Here is a 15,926-nt window from a genome sequence, read left to right on the forward strand (position 1 = left end):
AGGACAGAACACAGTCATTTACCATATGTTGGCTATTGTATTGGCATTGCAGTGGGTAGAGTAAAACTTAACATAAAGGGTGATATTATGCTCAGACTCATACCAAATGTATTCTGAATAATATATGAATCACTATTCAAAAGAGACAGCAGTCAGGTTTATGTGGATCCTAGCTCAAATGCTCAAATGCTCAAAATTTCATTCAAATAAATTAATTCCAAATAGAATAATTTACTTAATGGGGAAACATCCATCAGGACTACGGTACAACCTTCATTGCCATAAGTATGAAAGCTAAAGACAGAATTGAAAAAAGAGTTAGGTAGGAGGATTAATAATGCATTAAGCATTGAAGAAGAAAAATATAAACCCTTGTTTGAGTTTTTGAAAGAAAATGGATTAATGAAGAGTTTTTTTCTTCATCCTACTACTAAGTGAAATATAGAACTCTGATCCATGAAGTAGGTGGCGATAATGCACCTGCTACCATAGACTGTATAAAATAAGATGGCACACACCATTAAGCATAAGGGAGAAGAAGCATTAGCAAGAAAAAGAAAGACTGAAGGAAAGGGTAGTAGCGTTAGACATGGAAGAGAATGGACCATCAAAGGACTGTTGGATACAGGGAAACAAGTACAGGTTAAAAGGGGTTTATTTAAATATTTAAATTAAATGCACCTTGGTTTTATAAATTAAAACTAAAAAAGAAAATGCAGCAGCGTTGCAGGTGTTGTATATAATCATAGAATTCACAAAGCAGGGTATAAGGTGGGGTTTCTGTGGAGGCAGATGAGGTGGCAAAGAAAGCAGTGCAGAAGGAAAGAGTTCAAATTTTAAAAACTGATGGAGTACCTGCGAAATATTAGAGTATATAAAAAGCTATAGACAATTACTATTTTATCAGTTGTGAATGGCGATTAGAGAACAGTGGAGGGCAGCAATACGCTATAGTTGCGTATAGTCGGCCGGAAACAAGAAGAAGAAGACGAAGAAGACGCAGCAGCGAGCTCGTGCAGCAGGAAGTGTGAGAGGGAAGACCGCTTAGAGAGAACAATGGGAGTAGAAGTAGAGACCATAAGACCAGGAGACGGTAAGGTTTTTTTTTTTTTATTCGTGTGACTCAATAACTTAAATATATTTCCTTTTTAAAATGTAGCTGTTTTTTAATCCACGTGTTTTCCTTCTTTCAGGAAGGACTTTTCCGCAGAAAGGACAGAATGTGTCCGTGCACTACGTTGGTAAGACCTAGCTATTTCATTGCTGATTAGTCAAAGGTAATCTAGTAAATCCATATTAATTACAACAGCAAATATCACCCAGTCAAATATAAACGTTTGGTCTATTTTAAATGCAATCTTAAAGAAATTGTGAAATTTCACATTTGAGAAATGGCTTATTCGCGTTCTTGTCTAGATATAGCTAGCTACGTTTGCTAGATGAGAGAACCGATGCCCCAGGATGGCGAAGGGAAGTCCCGCCCTTCTCTAAATCTGATTGACTTACCCTCCTAACCAATCCTTCTAATTTTGCTTAAATTGAACCAACCCAACCAAAGCAGGCAAGGAGTACAAGGCAAACAGAGGGAGAGTAGGGCGTCATGCTTCCCCGGGCTTTCGCCATACTAGGATTTACTAGGATTTTCTTCTCTGGCGTACGATAGCATGTAGCTAACGACACACTAGCTAAGCTTAACACAAGGAATGAAAGCGAGGCTCACGCTTAGCTTGGCTCTGTCCGAAGTTAACATCTGCTTAACAGCACACCTAATACTCGCCATTACCGTCATATTTCGTTGGTTTAATCCGTACAAAACCGAAGTGCAAAGAACTATATTTGGCCTGGCTAGCGGTTTCCCCTTACATCTAGTCGTTGTGCTAACATAAATTTAAGATAGCCGTAGTCTGTCTGTAGCTTCATATTTAATGCATAGGCGTTAAGGTGGTATCGATCACCTCATCTCCAGGACTAATTCCTTGACCTGTTGAAATTGTGCTTCATTGTGTACGCTGGCTGATGTGTTTAACAATCCGTCACACTGGATTGAAAGTGCTGCAAAAGGTCTTGAGGCCAGTCCTAATGGTTGGGGAGAGAATGTTACCATAGAAGGCCAACACGTTTTTGTTACTGTTGTTGAACAGGTACGCTGACAAATGGAAAGAAGTTTGACTCCTCCAGGGACAGAGGAGACCCCTTCAAATTCAAAATTGGACAGGGTCAAGTCATTCGTGCTTGGGATGAGGGTGTAGCTCAGGTAAGGAGGAGCTTTTTTTTTTCCAACATTGAACCATTCAAGATTTTAATCATTTCTCTCCTGCAAAATGTGCATGGACTTCATTATAGTGTGTGTATATTAATTATTAATGTCAACACAGTCCTGAAAACTGCAGCAGATGCACATGGTATAGTGTAACTATTCATGTTGCAATTTATGGGCTTGTTGTGATTTAAAACCAGCTGATTATCAAATATCTACATAACATTTTGACTGAAAATAATCTGTTGTGCTGGTTATAAATGATTTTACTATGTAGACATTTACACAAGTTTTAAAATATCCCCTGATGATGTCATTAAGGTTATTTCAGCTTCGCCTCTTGGAATTACAAAATTGGGGCAGGAGTTTGATAGATTTAAGGGTCAACCAGGCAAGGAGGGTATAATGAATTACGTTTACATTGTGGGAAATGTAGGGTCCAATGGTTTTTGGAACTTGACCCATAAAAGGAACTAAATGGATATCTCAGCCTCTGTTACATTAATATTGGCATTTCTTAATGGAAATGCATTACTAAATTAAACTGATCAGCCTTTCAGTAGTGAACCATGTTTAAAATAAATATATATTAAATAATTAATTTGACCTTTTTATTTAACCAGTTCAGTCTCATTGAGATATGAAATCTCTTTCAAGAGAGATCTGGATTAGATTACTTGTGATATATCCTCCACAGATGAGCGTTGGCCAGGTGGCCAAGCTGACCTGCTCGCCGGACTATGCATATGGCGCTAAAGGATACCCCCCTGTCATCCCAGGAAATTCCACTCTCATTTTTGAAGTGGAGCTGCTTGGTGTTTGTTGAATTTAAAGGTTACTCTTCAGTTTCTCATTCCACCAACATCTGACATAACTAATTTTAATTAAAGGTGCTTTCGGTAGCATTTAAAAACATAAATAAATCATTGTGGAAAGATTTCTGATATCTTGGTATTTTTGAGACAATGTAGACAAATTCCGGTGGTAGTGTTGGTGCTAAAATGACACCTGGATTAAAAAAAGATAAATGGTATGAATTATTTTTCAAAATATGCTTATTTCTTCCAGGGTTTGTCACCTCCATTTTTACTTTTTGTCTGATAAATCTTTGACTTGTTCTTTGGCTGTTAAGTAGCACATCAGATACATAATGGAATAATGGCAAAAGAAACCAACATTAAAATTCTTTAAAATACAATCTGAATGGACCACCTACTCTGAACCAGTGGCACTAAATCTGCACAGAAAATCTTGTTCATACGTGGTTATTCCAATGTTTTAGAATTGGTGTGAGAATGATTTTTAATGTCAAAAATGCACATGATACACCTTTTTTAATGAAGAGCTTTTTTTGCATAAATGTATTCAACATGTGCATTAAGTTGACGCCTTGAAACTTTGACACAGTGTAAAAAGACGCTTTGCCTTTGTTTACATTGCCTAATTACATTTTGCATCCTGACCTTTATACTATATTCATAACAAGTTAAAGGCCAAGTGTCCTTGTGTTATGTGATCAGACTTAACATTTTCTGGTAATGTTTTACTTCTGTCTCATCCATTAGAAATAGTCTTTTCTGGTTGTATTGCATTCTTGCATTAAAAACAAAGTATACAGTATTTGTGTCATTTATCATCATTTGATGTGATTTGGACTTACGAACAAATTGTGATATCCAGCTGCTCATTTAGTTTTTCCCTGTGAGCACATTTCTTTAGACACGGATCCTATTTGGGAATTTTAAGTTTAGTTATCTTTAGAGAAACCAGAGTCTTCATTTTGCAGGCAGTGCTACTGTTAAGTCTTCTGAAAGTATTTTTGGTGTCATGTGATACCGGCAGGGCAGCTGGGGTTTCACACCTGTCAATCGTTGCTTGGGGAAAGATTGCCAGGTCCGTCTTTAACGTTTTTTTTTTAACCGTATTGTCAAACTGGATTCTGCTCTGGGTTTAGGTGGATTGTAGCAAATGTACCGTAGATTTCAGCACCAATTAATTAAACCTGACTATAGCAGGTAAAATACTTTCATCACTTTCTTTTAAAAATATAACAAATTCTCTTAACTTGGATATTACTTAAGTAGAGATACAATAATTATGTTGAATAGTATTAAAGTATCAATCAAATCAGGGGCTGGAGGAAGTATCCCGACCCTGCAAGGGGAAAAAGCTGCCCGCTACAGCTTTGTAGGTTTTCTTGACAGTAATCAGTGACCAACGCAACCCCACCTCTCTTCCTCAGATAAGATGTTTGGTTGCTGCTGCTGAAATTAGTTGCTGTTAAGTTGGCACTCCTTACAAGTGTGAACGTGTCCAACCGACAAAGTCTCATTCCTGTGTTTAAGTGGTGGAAGAAGAACTCAGATCCTTGTGTAAAAGTACCAATGCCACAATGTAAAAATACTCCATTACAAGTAAAAGCCCTTCATCCAGAATACTACTTAACTAAAACCAGAGGGATTATCAGGAAAATGTGCTTAAAGTAGTAAAAGTACTCTGCAGACAAATGTCCAACACTAAATAGCAAAAGGTAGGAAGTAAATACCCATAAACAGATTTTTGTTAAAATACAAGTAGTTATTCTCAATTAAAATAAGGGTTTATAATCTTAATATGAACTGAGTGGGGTCATATTTACATTTATTTTCTTTTTATCTGATAACTATTTTTTTTTGTACTGGCTCTTTTCATATTGGCAAAATACTCAAAAGTTCATGTTGCCAAACCTTACTCTAGAACATAACTCACATGTATAAAGATGGTGCTTAATTGGCCTGTTAAGATCACACCTAACCATCAATCATTTTTAAGTGACCAACTTTATTACTCTGGATATAGGGAACATAATGTTCAAATGATAAAAGGTCTTACATTTGTCTGATTTCACAGGTTTGTTGTGATTGGGGCCATCTAGTGGGGGAAAGTTGGAGTTACATGAGGGACACAACCTCTGCTGCCTTCATAACCTCTGCTGCCTTCAAGTCCTCCTTGTAATCTTCAGCAACATTCAACAATCAATCGATTAATTGAGAAAACAATCAGCAGATTAACCACAATAAAAATGACCATTATTTGCAGTCCTTTCCATGATATGTTTTTATTTTGGCTCCACCTCAACCAATTGCAACTGTTAAATCATTTGATGGTATAATTAAGAGTCAGAGGGGACATTTTTCAGCATAATGGTATTTTCCGGATTATACTTTTACTTAATTGGCTTTTGAATGCAGTACATTTACTCGTAACGTGGTGGTTTTGATTTGCTTTTTTACAGTATGTACTACTTTTTACTTGAGTAAAGGATCCAAAAACTCCTCCACCATTGCTCTGGGCTCATAATTTTGACAATTACGGCAGCATCTGAAGGCAGCATTTCCACGGGTCCAGCTTTTCATCACAGAACTGCGTTTCATTTCTGAGAAGACTGAACTGACGCGCAGATGATCTGTGGACAACCTGAAACATGGACATGCGTATACATCCATGCATGGGCATGGGCATCAACATGCTGCGAAACTTTACGTTAGTGTACATTAAAAGTAAAGTTAGCGTCGTTTAAGTCTTGCATGTTTTTTTCTAATTAGACAAGTAGCGTTTCAGTGAGACGTTGGAGGGTCCCGGTCACAGGCGCAATGTTGCGCTTTTAAAATGCGTTACGAACTAAGAGGAAGGATGGCAACGACCCTGACAAAGACAGTTAATCTCATCACAGGACTGGTCATTGTTTTCCAGTTACAAATAAGCTTCATGAAACTAAAATCCGCTTATGGTAAGTATATTTGCTAATAGGGCTAAACTAAATCGGAACTTTAGCAAAAAAGAAAAAAAAAGTGGTTTATACGACACTGTGTGTGTATATAGGCCTACAATAACATAGATGACATAATTACACTACCGTTGCTTACCTTCTGTGAATTTGGTAATATTAGGCTACTGCGTCATTTATTGTAAAGGGTAAGTTTTTTTTTTTGTAATTTTCTGCCAATACCAATATCTTAAGATTGAATGTGCCAATTACATAACGTGTGCAGATGTTTTGACATTTTCTTTAATACGTTATAACTACATATCCAAACATGCATTCAGCGTTATCCCTTGTATTTTCTTCATAGCTGAGTGAAAAGTCTTTGGGCATTAAGACCACATTGGGGTAGGCTACTAGGTACTACCATTTAAGTTCTTTTCACAATATTCTCTTTAACCTCAAATATCAGGGGAAATAAATCATATATTTCAACGTCCTATAATAGCAGTAAACATTTTCAGTTTTATGTGTACCTGCTTAATTGGGTTTACACCTTCGATCACCAGGTGGAGAATCTTTATTTTGATGGAGACATATTAAGGTGTAATTAGTTTCAGGTGTCTCAGCTGCAACAGCACCTGTCTATGACAGTATTAGTGGGTTTTAGATTTTCTGTGGAGCATTTGGTTTATTTAAAGTGGAAAAAGAAACAGTGAACTGTTCTGCAACAGCAATGGGTGAGATATATTGAAATATGATAAATCTGACTTTTGTTGATCTACGGGATGGTTTTTTAAAAATGAATCTCAGGGACAGTTAGTCACTACAGTATTTATACAGTCAACTGCTTTTGTTACCAGTAAGTCTGCTCCTGCTACTACTACAGATTAAGTAGCATCAATGCACTGCCCACATCACACTGGTGGAGGGTTGGGAGGCCTCTGCAGCCACAGGGCCACCATGTGACAGAAATATAGACAACATCCACCGCTGCCCAGCCTCACATGCCTGGTCCTGGACCTGCTGGTGTGAAGAATGTGAAGCATGCTTTCACCCTCTGCTGTGAAAAGAAAAATTAGGACGCACTGTTGTCACTGGAAGGGGCAGAATGACGGGGTGACCACGGATGCTTGCCACATGGCTCACACTGGGGAATTGTTAATGTCCCATTGCATGTGAGAAGAACACACATTTAACATCTTAACAGACAGTTTCCCTTTTTCATTTCCGCCTAAGGTTGTCAAAATACTCTTTATATTTAAAGCTGACAGTCTCTTATATGTTGTGTGCCAGGTTTTACAAACTCCATCTAAGCTATATGACGTTTGTACTGAGTGAAATATTCAAACCCAAGACTCCATGTTTTAAACAACAACAAAAATCAAAATCCTAATGAAATATATATATATATACAAGATGCAATGTCTTGTGCATCATTTTATACAAACCTCCCCCAAAATATAGCCGGACATATTTGCTATCTATGGAAACTTCAAAATCTGGAGCTGGAAAATGTAAGCTCATTGGGAGCTGCAAAGTCAACTCAAAGATCTGAGTCAATGTTATGGATTTATTTTGGATTCAAGTGTTTCTTTAATATTCAGGAAGATGTGTAAACATATGTGTTTCCTAAACTTGAGAGCAGGGGCTGCCTTGTTTTTTGTTTTTGTTTTCTAAATGCTGTAGATTAATTAAATAATTAATTAATTAAAATTAAATTGATCAACACAGTATTAATCAACCCATTGTTTTAGCATCATTATTTTTATGCCAGTATTATAAACCACTGTTAGGACATTTGTATTACGATTGCTCTAACATGTGGGTCTTTGTCAGCATCAGCCCAGGCAGTTTGATTTTATTGTTATAAATATAATGATGAAAAAAGTCAGTAAACAGTGTGATCAAAACAACAATAAATGATCTCCCTCTATTTGATTCTACAGGTGTCTACCGTACTGACACACAGGGGCTGTCTTCTCCAGAGGAAGGGTCGTATGTAGTCGCAGGGAACAACAAGCCCAGGGGGACGAGTCCCAGTTTTGGGGCCCCTGGCTGGGCTGCAGATAACAGGGGCCACTACAGAGATCAGCACCAATCAGAAGAGTCAGATCCAGACCTGCTGATGGACGGTCACGACAATGCTACACAGATTGTGGTAAAGTTATTTACAGCTAAAAGAGGTTCAACAGGTGAAGAAAAACTTAGGAACTAAAGTCACAACTGAAAATGACATTGAAGTCTCCCTTTGGTAGGTGAATGTAGTCCGGGACATTTAGGTAACAGTGTTTCAAAAGCAGGCAAGTTAGACCATAAAAACATAGCAACATTCTTGATGCTTTTTATAGCTTTCTGCTAAAAAAGGTATTGCATATAATATTTGCATATAATGCTTTCATAAAGACCAAGGCCTTTCATAGAAAATGTGTTTTGTAAAACAAAGTAATGTTTTGGAAAATGAAACAAGGGTTTATGGGCGTGAAAACATCCCAAAACAGTTGAGGAATCTCTGTCTTATATGATGATATGGGTGAACATAGTTTAAACTTGGATATTAGATACCGTATTAGACAATTAGCAAGAAAGACTGGGAAATACAACATAGTAATATAGTATATTGGGAAAAATATTAAGCAAATTAGCTAACTGAGTGTTATTTCGTGACTTTAGTTTTTAGTTTGCTTGATGAGATACCTTTTTATCATTTTTCATACCTTTCAAATGTTCATCTATACTTTCAAAACAAATATGTTAAGCTAAAACTTGATCGCCTCACTTGCAGTTAAACCCTCTTAAATCAAATTTTGTTCCACTTTTTTGTCCCTAACACTGATTTAATGTGTGTTTTAAAGCTTTTCAATCCCTACATTTTTGGATAGGACATTGATCCCGCCTACTATACATCTAAAATCTACGGTTCTGGAGACTCAGCCAGCAAAGAGCTGTGGGTGAACATCGATGAGATGGAAGAGGATGCGTGGAAGGTCTGTGGTTTCCTGTCCAGCACCCACAGACAAGCTGAGGTATGAAATCAGTCTATGAGGAAAAATGGGACAGTGTTTTTTGCAAATATCACCTGTGGAAGAATTTCATTGGGAAATCCATTTTTAATTTGTGTATTTGGTTTGACTTCCTTTAAAATATGTTGATTTCCAAATGATTTAGGCATTGAATTACTACACTGTTTCTTTGTTTGTTTCCAGAGAGTGAATCTTTCCTTCGACTTCCCTTTCTATGGACATGTACTAAAAGAAATCACAGTGGCAACTGGAGGCAAGGCTTTAACTACATACCTCTTTTCTTTAGCTCAGAGTTATAACGCACATGCTGTATTCAAAGTAGCTACTCGTAGAGCAACTTTATATGAGTTTTTAATTATATTTTTGTTCACTTTTTACCTTCATAGCAAAGCTGCACAGTACATACTTAGAAGGCCAAAATCTCAATGTGTTAAGCAATATGAATATATTAGGCAGCAGAATAGCGCTGCTTTAAGAAACTATGACCTGCATCACAGGTTTTCAGTGATGTTATGTGGAATATTTTTGGCACATGCTTTAGTCTTTTTTAGTATGATCAGTGTGGATATGTTTCTTTACAACCTCTCCATCTCCAGCAAAATACTGAAGTTAAAGATCTGTTTCCAAACAACAGCAGAAGTTTAAGAACTAGATTAACCTGCCAGAACACAACAGAATAAAAAGTTTCTGTGAGTGAAGCAGTTTGTTTGTGGGGAGAGGGGCACTTTGTCTCATATGTGTGAATGGCTCCCTGCATTGCATATACATTGTAACCTCTGCCTGTTATCATCTCACAGGTTTCATTTACACTGGAGATATAATCCACCAAATGCTCACAGCCACGCAGTACATCGCCCCTTTGATGGCAAATTTTGACCCAAGTCTGTCCCAAAACTCGACTGTGTTTTACTTTGATAACGGTAAGAGACCATCATTCTACTCAACTGTTATCAATTGTGGATTTTTGTTTGTGGGTCTGGAGTAGAATATATGTACTAAATGTATGTAAATGACGATTTTTATGCATGTCTACCATGTAGGCACTGCCCTGGTGGTTCAGTGGAACCGGATTTACCTCCAGGACAACATCAGTCTTGGATCTTTCACCTTCCAGGCCGCTCTGCACAGTGACGGACGTATCATCTTTGCATACAAAGAGGTGACCTTTCTTCTCAACTCTGTTCTTCTGTTAATGTGGAATTTTGTTTAATTATTTAGCCTTTTTGTTTTATAGATTCCTATACACATCAACGACATCAGCACTGAGAATCATCCTGTCAAGGTGGGCTTGTCGGATGCTTTTGTGGTTCTAAATGAGATAGAGCAGATCCCCAGTGAGTGGCACTTTTGGTGTATAAATCAGCCAACTCATTAAACAAAGCACTGGATCTCACTAGATATTAACATCACATCTTTTCTGACATGCTCCAGATGTTCGGAGGAGAACCATTTATGAGTACCACAAAGTCGACATCCTTAAGTCCAAAATCTCCAATTCTACAGCTGTTGAGATGCTACCTCTCCCAAGTACGTTAATGCTAATAAAAAAAATACAAATAGATGTGTTGCTAAGACACACAGCAAAACACACATCTATGTTTTGTAAACTTTGATCATCAGTAACCTGAAAATGTATTTTACATGTTTGCATTGCACACTCGTGTTGTACAGTTTTAACACTTTTGTATGAAAATAGCATGTGATCAGTAGAAGCCGTTGCATGTTAGCTCTATGCTGCAGGATAGCCTGTAAAAATACATTCATGTTTAATTCACAGAAGACAAAGCTGTCTCTTCCTCCTAACTCCTAAGTTTTCTTTATTCTCAGCATGTCTCCAGTTCTCCAGCTGTGGTCCATGTGTCACTTCTCAGATTGGCTTTAACTGCAGCTGGTGCAGTCGGCTACAAAGGTAAACTGGAAAGCACTGAGATTACATACCACTGACAGGGCTGCACATTCGTCCGTCCTGTACAAATACATTATATAGTGCATGCAGAAATGTGACTGTGTGTGCAGTATTGTAGGGACCTAGAGTAGCATGGTGATGGAGAACTCCTTGCAGACTAATGGGGGCACACAGGGTGATGGTATGTGGGTGTGTTGCCTATTTAAATTCGCATAGAATGGGGACTTTGGGTTTACTTTAAGGAGTAAGTGAAAAAAAAGGATCTTTTTGCAGGCAGTATGGACAGAGGAGAAACAATTACAGCGACTGATAATCTTTACAATGTGGGGCAAAACAGTGTTGTATTAAGATAGACTTGGAAAAAAATATGAACATATCCTTTTAGACTAAACCAATTTATACAAGCTTTGTTTTTTCCCTATTGCTTTACTGCATGCTGTCCTATTGCAGGGGAATATTAAGTATAAGTATGTACATATATTATTGGCTATTAGCTGTATGCAAAAGTCTTAAATGAGGTTTTAAAAATAAAAAAATTAAACGTCTGTGAAGGTTAACCTGTAATTACATCTTAAGTCCACATTCATCATATTTACTTCCTTCGTCAGATGCTCCAGTGGCTTTGATCGTTACCGGCAGGACTGGGTCGACCTCGGCTGCCCGGAGGAGGTTCTCATTATTTTTGCATTTCAGTAAATTCCAAAAAGTTGAACTTGATTCAAACGTAGGACCAATTGAGTGTCTGTCTGCACAAAAAAGCTGACTGTTTGTTTGTCCAGAGAAGAGATCCCCGGTGTCTTCGAATGACAGACGTTACAAACGCCACATCTCGCCACTTCACACACACGACCACTCCTGTTACAGCGACCACAATGCATCAGAAGACCTCCAGCTTGACCTCCACCCCCCTCCGCAGGACGTCCACTGTCACCAACCCCTCAACACATAGCAGCACAAGCAGAAAAATAATATCCACTCAACAGCCTCCTACCAGCAAACCTGCCGAAGGTAAGATGCTTTCAATTACCTGTGAACAAAATCTATTATGTTTGGTTAATCTTAACACTACAGTATTTGCAAATATATGCTTCTTTTTTTGAATTTGCCACTACCTTATTTAGAATCCTCTTGAAAGCTTAACCTCAATGAATTTCAGTTTTTTTTTTTTGTGTTAAAATCTTATTTAGGACAGAGCGGTTGTCATTTCCAGCTCATGAATTAATACTGCACGGTATCCACGCCTAGTGTGTTTTGTAAAGTCTGACAGTGTGAGGGTCAAGTGGTCAGCTATTTCCCAGCCCTCTGTTAGCTCCTAGCTGAGTGTATACAGCGCTATGTTAAATACTGCATAGTGTCCTCAGCTGCTGAGGGATGACTCAATGTATGTGTGTCACTCTGGTTCAGAATATAGGAGTGCTGTTATTTTTGGTTGTATTGCTATTGTTTGTAAGTTGAGAGAATGTAAGTGGAGACATCCTTCTCTAACGGAAGCACAATTATTTTACTTGCATACTTGATTTTTCTATTTTGAACATAAGGAATGTCAATAAGGAAAGTTATTCTAAAAAAAGTTCTCTTTGCATTATGGGATTTTAGTTAGGAATATGTTTAACTTCAAAAGGCAAAGAGAGCTTGAACTGTATCGTTTGAAGTGAATAAATGGGAATTACATTATAATTTGCATATTTCACTACAAAAAGGCCCTGCTTTGCTCCAATTTGGGATGCCTGTGGGGAACCAACAGATTTTGCACTTTGTATGAGATTTCACTCGTAGTTCAAACATACAGAATTTAAATTGAAGGATGGTCTTTAAAAACTAGTGTAGTAACTACTCAAAAAGCTTCTCTTTTACAGTAAATGGTTATGGTCAACCTCTTGAAATTGTTTTTTACATGAGAAGTTTTTTTTATTTCTAACAAGACAAGCAATTCTTAAACTTTGATTTGTAAAAAAAAGTACATGACATACTATAATTTATATTTAAAAAGTATTTCTTTTCTAGATGACACAAAGATCTCTTTGCACATCAATGAAGCGCGTAAGTTGTTCATGTTCATCTACTGTATGTCTGACTGTAATTTTATTATCGGTACATGATATTTTCAGCACAAAACTTACATTTACATTTGATTTGATAATTCAAGCCAATATGTGAAAGTTTGTGATGACACCGATGTTTAAATTACTTTGATAGCAGAAGTTTAAATTACCTTTATGGCAGAAATCTAACAAACAGAAATATCTGCATGTGTGTTCTGCTTTTAGCCCAATAAGCTCATGTGTCCCCTAGTTGTATCAGAGGAGGGGATGCACATTCTACACATAGTGGTTTTAAGTCTATATTATTAGTAATTTTAGTAGTATCACTGACGGTCTCATCACCACCTCTGTATAGCAAAGGACGAGGAGACCACAGGAGAGAGCGATGGGCCACAGACTGGTCTGCTGGCAGGAATCATCATGGTGATGGTGATCATGGGAGCAGCCGTTCTTGTGTCTGTCTACATATACAACCACCCCACCTCCAGCGCCAGCCTCTTCTTCATGGAGGTGAGTGACACCATAATCCATAATAAATTCTCAATAATTCCTTCCATTGAAACAGCAATGCATTTGTCAGATTTATGTGTTGCATTATAAGTAGTGGAGTCTAAAAATAAAAAGCTGGTTCTTCTAACACTTTAATTTAGATCAAGATACTTTGAAGTTTTTCCTTTCTGTGAAATTTAGAAGGACATTTTTTGGAAGCTTTAATTTTATTATGGAACTTAAAACATTCTCTTTGGTCTGTACAATGAGTTTGTAATAGTGTCTGTCTCAAATGGTGTTAAGAGCATAAAGAATATTTTATCCCCTGCAGTGCAATTAAAATATATATATATATTTAGGAGAGCAGAAATGCATCTCATAAAAATACATACAACTATTAAGTGCTGTGTACTTTATGCATGTTTTCTCAATATTATACCTAAATTTATCTTGATATCCATTTGTTCTTTTCTCCCACCCCAACCTTCAGCGACGACCAACCCGGTGGCCAATCATGAAGTTCAGACGGGGCTCCGGGCGTCCTTCTTACGCCGAGGTAGAGACTCCTGGTCAGGACAAAGACGGCATGGGGGTCATCGACCCCAAACAGTCTTTTGTCATGTCAGACAGAAGAGAGAGTGAACAGAAGGAAGGATTCATAGTTCCAGATCAGAGGGAGCGCTTCCTAGTCTCAGAGAGCTCCTGACCAAAACTACGTATCCCAGAAAGCTTTGGGACAGAGCTGACCTCTATGTGAGGGAGACTTTATTTCCATTCAGCTGTTGCTCAAAGTTATTTTAATGACAGACTTTGAGCATTCAGAGAGGAATCCGCCAAACCTCTATGAGGAAAATGTAACTGCAGAATATTTTATTCACAATTTTGCTTCATGTTTGCATTAGCTTGGTGAGCCATTGGACTGTTTTAGGCAAGACATAAAAAAAGATAAAAACTTGTGATTACTGCGTCACAAAGAGCAAGAGGTGACTCTGCTGAATTTTTGTTTCAGACCATTTCTCTCAAAGATGGCTGTTATTTTCCAGAGCTGTTATGCGTCATTTCAAACCTTCACAAGGAGGAATGTCATATTCGGGTGTCATTTCCTCATCTCAAAAATACAGACTAAATTCCTCACCATTACACCCACCTTCATCTGAGGGGCAAACAGGGTGCATAGTGTTTTCACTGCTGTTTACCTCAGAGCACATTTTTACAATGAAGCAAAGTCTGCAACCTTTTGCATTTCTACTTTATTTTCTGAACTTAATAATAAAGGCAGAAAAATAATGACTGATTAGTTTGCTGTACAAACATCCACAACCATGGAAAAACACAGGTCTATAGTTTAGACATGATAGTCTCGCAACAATTTTCTAACATGCTATAATTGTTCCCACATGTGTAATCTGTATATTTCTGATACAATGGTAAAAATTCCAGGTTTGAGGTTGTAGTCAGTGGCTTATAATTAGTGCTTTTTCAGTCACTGTAAAGTATATGTATAGCTTTATTCATCAGCAAGTAAAATGGACAGCTAATGTTGTTAAAAGGAAGTCTTTCAAAAGTATTATTAAAACATTTGGATTTTTTTGAGCACACGCTATTATACAATGTAATAATTTCACCAGTTCTCTCATTTTTTTGGAAATCTAAAAAAAGTTTTAAAACTAAAATGTTCAAAAGTTGTGATTTTCTAATGATCTGAGGGTTTAACCTGTTCCTTCAGATTGATCAATGCCTATACATTTTCCGAACTGTTAAGGAGTATCATCTACTGCACATTTTGATAAAATTACAAAAGAATCATCAGTTTCCTAAAGTGACATACCTGTGTTATTTGAGGCCTGTTTAGTCTAAAAATTATATTAAGGCAACACTTAAGACCAGCCTGTAGGCTGCAGAGTGAGAGGGTCAAGGCACTGCTGTGTTGGAGGTACTGCAAAGGTCCTGGGTTGCTGATTTAGGTTTCTTCTTTGTCTTCTGACAGAATTAGACAAAATGAAAATTATGCATTAATAGTGATCTTGAAGCACTAAAATCAAAAAAGATTCAAATAGCACTTATTGAAAAATATTAAATATGCATTTTGTATTAATTTGTGTCAGAAATTTCTATTCACTTAAACAAAAAAGACACTATAACTGTACAAATACTTCCATACTACATATTAAAACTAAGTGGCTTATAAGTATGAAGAATGTTCACATAGGAAATGTGACAAAAGTAATTAGTTAAAAACAGTACTCAAATTAAAAACTTGAAATTTTGAGGGTTCTGCAGATGGACACTATTGTCCCACAATGCATTGCACACAGAAAAAAGAAGACCTAGAGAAATAAACAAATGTCCAAGAAAACCCCCCAAAGCTATTACATCCTTGGAAAAACATTTAGTTAAGTTTTGTTCTAAAATCCCAGTTTTTACTGTTTTACTGATTTGTATGAAACTGTAAAACATAATGCATGAC

General features: G+C 37.2%; 3 protein-coding genes across 5 annotated transcripts in view; 2 read left to right on the plus strand and 1 right to left on the minus strand.

The window, feature by feature from the left end:
* Positions 1–966: 966 nt before the first annotated feature.
* Positions 967–3,279, plus strand: LOC116699258 (FK506-binding protein 1). Its single transcript, XM_032531769.1, has 4 exons — positions 967–1,093; positions 1,194–1,241; positions 2,142–2,254; positions 2,955–3,279. Exons 1-4 carry the CDS (start codon positions 1,057–1,059, stop codon positions 3,081–3,083), a joined length of 327 nt encoding a protein of 108 aa, XP_032387660.1. The 5' UTR covers positions 967–1,056; the 3' UTR covers positions 3,084–3,279.
* A 2,385-nt stretch (positions 3,280–5,664) lies between these two features.
* Positions 5,665–15,518, plus strand: plxdc2a (plexin domain containing 2a). Of its 3 annotated transcripts, none has more exons than XM_032531764.1 (14): positions 5,665–6,026; positions 7,949–8,160; positions 8,882–9,025; positions 9,206–9,275; positions 9,820–9,942; positions 10,063–10,181; positions 10,257–10,356; positions 10,454–10,549; positions 10,850–10,931; positions 11,537–11,597; positions 11,708–11,936; positions 12,933–12,968; positions 13,326–13,480; positions 13,950–15,518. In XM_032531764.1, the coding sequence occupies exons 1-14, from the start codon at positions 5,906–5,908 to the stop codon at positions 14,163–14,165; spliced, it is 1,764 nt and encodes a 587-aa protein (XP_032387655.1). In that variant the 5' UTR covers positions 5,665–5,905; the 3' UTR covers positions 14,166–15,518. The 3 variants fall into 3 exon arrangements, 2 of the variants coding, with proteins under 2 accessions (XP_032387655.1, XP_032387656.1); XR_004334403.1 differs by having other exon boundaries at positions 5,666–6,026; positions 12,933–12,972; positions 13,331–13,480; positions 13,950–14,197; XM_032531765.1 differs by lacking the exon at positions 5,665–6,026 and adding an exon at positions 6,633–6,739.
* myripa (myosin VIIA and Rab interacting protein a) overlaps positions 14,693–15,926 on the minus strand; it is a 37,637-nt gene continuing 36,403 nt past the window's right edge. Inside the window, exon 18 of the mRNA XM_032531830.1 lies at positions 14,693–15,439. Within this exon, the coding sequence (XP_032387721.1) occupies positions 15,420–15,439 (20 nt within the window). The 3' untranslated portion in view covers positions 14,693–15,419. The remainder of the gene's footprint in view (positions 15,440–15,926) is intronic.

Source organism: Etheostoma spectabile, chromosome 12 (genome assembly GCF_008692095.1).
Source record: "Etheostoma spectabile isolate EspeVRDwgs_2016 chromosome 12, UIUC_Espe_1.0, whole genome shotgun sequence".
In the NCBI taxonomy this organism is placed as follows: Eukaryota; Metazoa; Chordata; class Actinopteri; order Perciformes; family Percidae; genus Etheostoma; species Etheostoma spectabile.